This window comes from Arctopsyche grandis, chromosome 2, assembly GCF_051622035.1.
Source record: "Arctopsyche grandis isolate Sample6627 chromosome 2, ASM5162203v2, whole genome shotgun sequence".
Classification (NCBI taxonomy): Eukaryota; Metazoa; Arthropoda; class Insecta; order Trichoptera; family Hydropsychidae; genus Arctopsyche; species Arctopsyche grandis.
The window spans coordinates 8,091,460-8,099,269 of record NC_135356.1 but is presented as its reverse complement, the minus strand read 5'-3'; the positions used below and the strand labels follow the sequence as shown (position 1 = coordinate 8,099,269).

The 7,810-nt window shown below is 30.3% G+C and overlaps 1 protein-coding gene across 1 annotated transcript in view; it reads right to left on the bottom strand.

The window, feature by feature from the left end:
• Positions 1–2,334: 2,334 nt before the first annotated feature.
• The window catches only part of LOC143922250 (solute carrier family 7 member 14), a 46,799-nt gene continuing 41,323 nt past the window's right edge, over positions 2,335–7,810 (bottom strand). Inside the window, exons 13-18 of the mRNA XM_077445475.1 lie at positions 6,278–6,436; positions 6,031–6,202; positions 3,128–3,255; positions 2,855–3,041; positions 2,658–2,783; positions 2,335–2,446 (exon numbers count right to left, since the gene is read on the bottom strand). Of these exons, the coding sequence (XP_077301601.1) occupies positions 2,335–2,446; positions 2,658–2,783; positions 2,855–3,041; positions 3,128–3,255; positions 6,031–6,202; positions 6,278–6,436 (884 nt within the window). The remainder of the gene's footprint in view (positions 2,447–2,657; positions 2,784–2,854; positions 3,042–3,127; positions 3,256–6,030; positions 6,203–6,277; positions 6,437–7,810) is intronic.

Sequence of the window (7,810 nt, the reverse complement as noted above, 5' to 3'; positions counted from 1 at the left end):
TCGTTAAAAAATATTATATATATATATATATATATATATATATATATATATATATATATATATATATATATATATATATATATATTATATGATTTTAAAAAGTACATATATAGTAATAATGTCTATGACTTTTTTTTTGATATGGTATTGGTGGGACTTCAGAAGCAGTAGGAGCGAGCTGTCCCCGATACTTTATTTAATTTACCCCGAAAGTTGTGAAAGTCTATTTTTTTAATTTGTATATATTTTATGTTGATCTAATTTTTTGTATTCTTTTAGACTACGATGAGCGTTGAGCTTTGACTCGAGATACAAATAATGTAAATATTTCAATTACCTCAAATCACAATATAAAATTATTATATTATTCATACGTGTACATATGTATGTATAATCGAATGATATAATTTATAAAATGTATATAAAATAATAAAAACATAATAGTATTGGAAAAGTGATAATACATATTTATATTAATGATATTATGATTTTTTTATGTATACAGATAATTTTTAGAAATATTTTATTATATTTTCAGATCGTTGTATGTATGTATATTTATATAACTGAATGAATATATACATATATATATATATATATATATATATATATATATATATATATATATACATATATGTATATATACATATATATATATATATTTTTTTTTTTTTTGATATATATAATTCTATCTATCTATCTATGTATAATTTTAGTTATTTTTGCCAATATAATAAAGTGAAGACTTATGTGTATTTTATATCAAAATATATTGTAAATTAATTAATTGGAGTCAGTTTTATTACTAAATTTGTAATTTTTTTAATAATTTGCACGTTTTGCATTCAATTGCGCAAAATCAAAAATAATATTGACTGTGTTACATTCCTTGCTAGTAATTTTTTAGCTAGTATAATTCAAAGTAATTTATTTTCTGTAATAAATAAATGCATTTTTAGGGTTGTAAAAAAACAACGAAGATATGTATCATTATGTTAAATGATTCAATAAGATTAAATTTATTTCAATCAACATATAATATTTATAAATATTATTATACTACTTTTGTTTAGAATTTATTTGAGTAACACAATTTAAATATTACACATATATATATATATATATAAAGTCATAGACATGTGCATAGACACACATGTTTGCTCTTAACAATATATGTATGTATCTTAACTTTTACAGAATGAAGAATACTTATAAATTTAACATTACTATTATTATTGTTATAACATAGTAAATATAATTATAAATAAATATATATATATATATATATATATATATATATATATATATATATATATATATATATATATATGTGTATTTATTAGTATTTCATACATGTATGGGTTCACACATATAAATATGTATGCACGCATACGTTTGTATATTACATATCATAGATACATATGAATGTAATTTATAACAATAATCAACAAAACGTTGATGGGTAGTAAATATTATCGTTTAATATGATTTAAAATGAATTCGGGTTACAGTCACGGCGAAAGGTATTATTCTGCTATATGTATGTATGTATACTTACAGAAAACATTAATATTTAATTAATCTGTATAAGCAATTACACACACAATGGGCTAATATTAGTTATTACACACTTTTGAAAGCTTTGTACGCCTTAGAATGATAAAGATAAATTTAAAATTAAAACCAAAATAATTTTTGCCTATCAATGCACAAAACACGGTTAATTAAAATGTATACAAGTTGTTATATTTGTCGGAGTTAGAATATGTATGATTTGAATTTAATATTTTTTAACTATGCAAATTTTGACAGTAAAGTCCATTTTCAAATATGTAGAATAAGTGTTATGATTATGTTGTCTACAAAATTTATCCAGATTTTTATTAAATATTAAAGTGAGTATATAAAACTTTGAATTTTCATACTTTTTTAAAATAAAAATACAAAAGTAGTATAATTACTTTAAAAAATTCACTTGCAAATCTTTTGGTGCTATTTTTTTTTTAACACAGTCTACATTTAAGCATTGATGTTTATACAAACGACAACATTAAAAGACATACTAAAATATCTTGGTTTATATTTCCATATTTTATCGTTTACTATTCTTTGAGATACAAGCTTTGAAAAATTGGGAATCGTTTTTATTTGCCCAGTGTGTGCTATTTAATAATTAATTAATAATACAATATTATTCAAATGGTTAGCCTTAATTTTTTTTTTTAAATAACTTCTATCTACGAATTCGTAGTTGTCAATTCTCATTCGTTTAAACTTCAGAGTATTGCCTGTTGCATCAAAGATTTAATTTTATTTTTTGGTAAGCGGAAGAGTTCAGTCATCCCAAGTAGGAAAGGCAGCAGCATCGGTTTGCCATATAGGGTTTGTCGAAGACGGCTTACCATCGACGAGCAATGTTTTAGTGTTATTAGTTTTAACATCAAACCTGCAACATAAATTAGTGTAATTGTAATATTTATCAAATAAACAAACGAATCAATTAGTATAAAGACAATTAATTATACGGTTTGAGTAAATAAATAATTGAAAAAGTCTTTTGAAGAAGTACCAAAAAATATTTCAAGAATTTTCTACCAAAATGAGTACTACTCCAATATATATTTAGCTTAAAGTCTAAAAATATATCGATGTTTTACTTTTGTTCTATATTTCTGTATGAAGATTGTGGGGCTGCATAACGTTCTCCCCAAGCACCAGATGAGCCCCATGCTTTGTCGTTGAACAGATCCTCAGTATTCCAACTAGCATTTGGCTCTACATAACTGCTAAAATAAAAATATATTTGTAAGTTCGTCCAAAAATTATATGTTCACATTAATTGTTCGCTCATTACCTGTTTATACCATACGATCCCAGATTATAGTTTCCGTCACCTTCGAATATTGTCTTGTTGGGATCCGGTTCTGAACGTCGTTGAGTATCCTTCGTTACGGTTACATGTATCGGATCATCTTCAATCACATCTGTACCCAATTCCAAGGATGAATTTTTGATACCGTAATAGAAATACATAATTAATCCTAAAATCAAAAAAAAAAAAATATATATCTATCCATAAAAATATATATCCATAAAAAAGTATAAAATATGAAGATCATTTACTTACCGAGAGTCATCCAAACTGTGAATCGCACTAAAGTCAAAATGGAAAGTTTAAATATAAGATAAATGTTGACGGCGACAGCTATGGCCGGTACAAAGGGAAGTCCCGGGGTCATGTATAATAAAGCACTCCTAAAACATTTTAACTGTAAAATCTGAACTAGAACTAGGTAATACAAAATGAGGTGGAAATAATGAGATGATCAGTATTTGAAAAATAAAAGCAAACTATATTTGACAAGACTATTCCACTAAGTGACAATTTTACCAGCCTCTTCTTACTTCAGTATCGATTTTGTCATGTAACGAAATTTTTTAAGATAATCACTCAGATGAGTGCCAGATAAACATCAATATATTGTCGGACATTGTTTACCACTTTCATTAGAATAATATCAGGCAATTTTTAGTATTTCTGAATGAACCTCATCGACTTCATACTATCCAGGAGTTGAAGTATAGCATCCGAGTGGAAATTTAACAAATTTCATGGTACCATCTTATACAGAGGTGTGACGAAATGTATGGAACAATACACTAGTTTTCGAAATTACATGTTTTTAATTATAAAACAAATGGTTAAACAAATAAAAATACATATTTATAATAGGAAAACAGTTCAATAAACTTATTTAAATAACAATTACAAAAAAATATCTTAATATTTAGTTGCACCACCCTTTTGACTGATAACTGCCCCAATCCTACTAGGCATACTTTCTATACAGGTATTTATCATTTCATTCATTCTTTGATTTAACCACGCATTTTGAATATTTTTTTTTAACACATTCAAAGTTGGATTAGGACTGCTATATATTATTGTTTTTAGAAGGGCCCAGCAATTTTCTATCGGGTTCAGATCTGGTGAATTAACCGGCCATGGTAAAATTTCAATGTTCATTTCTGCCAGGTAATTTTTCACCGATCTAGCCGTATGACACCGGGCCCTATCTTGCATAAATATATACCCACCCTCATACATCCCCCTTTCGACAAAATATGGCAAAAAAACGGTCTCTAACAACCGCTTGTACTGATCTTGCCGCATGTTCCCATCGACGTAATGCAGAGGTCCAGCCCCTTTGCCGCTAATCACCGACCATAACATTAAAGACGTAGGGTCTTTGTCGGTTTTTTTTAGGCAGTCATCTCGATTCATGGTCTCTATCAATTTTCTTAGTATTGTTTCACCGGAGAAACACACCTTAAACGCACAAAAAAATTGTCGACTGAATTTACTATAAGATCAAAAATTAATATAAATTAAACTAAAAGTATTATTAAAGTTTTACCTTTTTCCAGTCATTGACAGTCCAATTTTGATATTTTATAGCCCATTGCAATCGTTCTTTTCTAATTTCTTCAGTCAATCGAGGCTTTTTGACTGGAGTGCCACTTCTCACGTTCGTTTCACGGAGTCTACGTTGCAGTGTTCTCTCCGAAATCCAAATATTTTCGTCATGAAGCATTGAATTAATGTCCTTATATTCAATCCTCCGATGTTGTAGAGCTACAGAAATAATTTTCTGGTCCTGTTGTTTGGTTGTTTTACGTTTACTACCAGATTGATGTCGTAGAGACGTAGTGGGCGATTGACCGGACACTATTAATCTATTGATTCTAGACACAGATTGCTGAGAAACGCCGAATTTTCTTGCAATTTTTCGAAAAGAATATATATTTTCTTTTATTAATGTACTAATTGCAGTTTTAACACTATCACTAATAGGTTTTTTTGGTGGCATTGTAAAATTTTTTTTTATCTTTAATAATAAAAAAATAATACTAAAAGTATACGCACACTTAAAAGTTAAGTAAACTAATAATTATAGAATATATTATATTTAATGAAATTAAAAAAAAATGCACGAAAAAGTCTTTTAATCGATGTAAAATGATTTTTTTTCGGAACGTATTGACACGACGAAAGTTGGCGAACTACTAATTAACCTTATTTAGTTTCATCCCTCACCCCAATTTTTTTTTTTCGACTTGGGTCACTACCTGACTCTCAACTTTTTTATTTATTTATTTAATTTATTATTATATTAAAATAATAACAACAATAAATTACCAGTGTGACCTGACAGGTTGCCCCAAAGCGTCACACCGGTCTTACAAAAAAAAAGAAAAATAGAAAGAAAATAAAGAAAAAGCAATAAAAATTCCAATCATTCATCTCATTCAAATAGTCTCGTATTGAATATAACTTGCATATAAATTTTCAAATTTCACATAACTTCCGCTGATATCTGGGTTCAATACATTTTGTCACACGACAAAAGGTGTAAGGTTTAATGTAAGGTTTAATGGAAGGTTTAATGTAAGGTTTAATGTAAGGTTTAGTGTAAGGTTTAATGTAAGGTTTAATGTAAGGTTTAATGTAAGGTTTAATATGTAAGGTTTGGGTGGTAGAATCCGTAACGCTATCGAAAAAGTATAATTTTCTATGACGACGATATCGATATCGATTTCAATTCCGATTCCAGATTCCTTTTTCAGTTCCTGTCCCGGATGCCTTTTTCATTTCCGGATCCGGATGCCTTTTTCATTTCCGGATCCGGATTCCTGTTTCAGTTCCGGATCAGGATTCCTTTTTTAGTTCCGGTTCCCGATTACTGTTTCAGTTCCGGATCAGAATTATTTTTTCAGTTCTGGTTTCCTTATTTATTTTTTTTCGATTCAAATAAATTTAATAAAAGAACAAATGAATGTTCACAAATGAAGATTAGCCATGATTAAGCGGTTAACATTACAAATACCGAGTGGAGCCGGGTAAAACGACCAGTCTTATATGTATAGTTTGATTCAATTTTGCTAGCGAACATTAACTTTTCAATTTCAATCTCATTTTCAAGCTACTGATCGTCTAATTGTTTTCGTCGAACCTTGTAATAACTGTACCTGTTTTGTGGTTTTCTGGATATAAGTAGTAAAACGGCAAGCATCGCTAAGAATATCAGCACCATAAACGTGGCCGTAGCCGGAGACTTTGCCGGCGATCCGCAGACAGCAGTTATATCAAATACTACAATTAATCCATACAGGACACCCACCATTCTTATCACAAACATGCCTGCAACAAATTAAATCAATTTTAATCCCTGATTAAAGTTGATTTAAGCCGACAATAGCTGGTTTTATAACTCACCGCTTTGTTCGGTGGCAGGTCCGCAGTCTACCCATGGAAATATTGCAGGACATAAGTAAGTGAGTGCTTGAAGTTTACGTGCAATGTTGCTAAGGGCCGGTCCTACGCTCGATCCGGGACCTATGCTCGAGTGTGTACCTGGAGTTCCATGCACGCTTCCTGATAAACATGATGAATCAAATTAATAAAAACTACATATGTATATTAAATGTCATTCTATTAACATGAAACTTTCATAAGAATCATTCAGACATTTTTTTTCTGATGATAAATTAACTCAATTGTTCTTAAAATATATACTTCTTCTTGGAGTTCGATAAATTAAACTTAGGATTTCCTATATTATGCTTTTTTAAAAATTGTTTTTAAAGGTGGTGCTATTTATGTATATGGGTGAACGTGAAAAATTCGACTGTGAAAAAGTCGAAAATATTCGTTTATCATGCATACATATGAAAAACGGTTAGTATATACATATACGTATATCAGTGGCGTGCGGTAAAACTCTCCCTCCCCCCCCCCCCCCCCCGTCGTACATCCTAACTTAATTTGCGGGAGCAGGATACAACAGGAACAAGAGGAACAGGCTTTTCCTACCGTATTCTGCGCGCGCACATTAAACAAGGCTGTATGACAAAAAGAGAGATAATTTCACCGCATGCCACTGATATATGTATGTATATTAGATATGCATGCACCCTTTTTTATCTTTCGACTTAAGATCTTTCGATTTTCGATATTTGCTTTTTCGACCTTTTCACTTTCGGTGCCTTGAGCTAGACCCTATTTATATACATACATATGTGCCGTTATATTTGAAAGAGGCGGAAGTCCAATTTCAGTTCCAAAAATACTATTTCTGTTTGATTTAATTCTCAAATTGTTATCACTTATTTTAATTCGATATGTCCAGAATCTCGGAAAAGAAAATAAACGTAACACAGGCCACCAGTGTTTTTAAATATTGTAACGTAGAGATTAGGTGAGTGGCGCTCGTGGACCGATGGTTTACTAGCGCTGATCACCTGATCCCACGTTCATGCCAAAATGGCCTCGACGTATAGAGGAGTCGGGTACAACGGCCAATAGGATCTCGCGACTCATCGACCAATAGGATCTCGCGAATATCTGTGTACAGAGAGTATAAATATTGGGCGCTTTTGAACCGTAAAGCATTCGGAGCTGGAAAGCCGACGAGTGCAGACCAATAAACAACCTCTAAAACACTACTGCCCTTCGATCCTGGAAACCCCTCTTCACGTTCTTGTTACACAATATTGTTAAACGCAAAACATTATGTTTAATTTTTTGGGAGAAATTTCTAGAAATGCAGAAAAGTGGACTATATTAGTATAACGGCTCATATTGTATAGAATAAAGTATATGCAAACAGCATGTTTAACCCTTTGAGTGCTGACGTTTTTCCGGTTGAAAGCCCGTCACGCTGAAAATTTCGCCAACATTCCCAAATAGAATTATTTAGAAATCCAATAGAAAGCAGGTATAAAAATTGTTGCTAATCCAAACCAACCC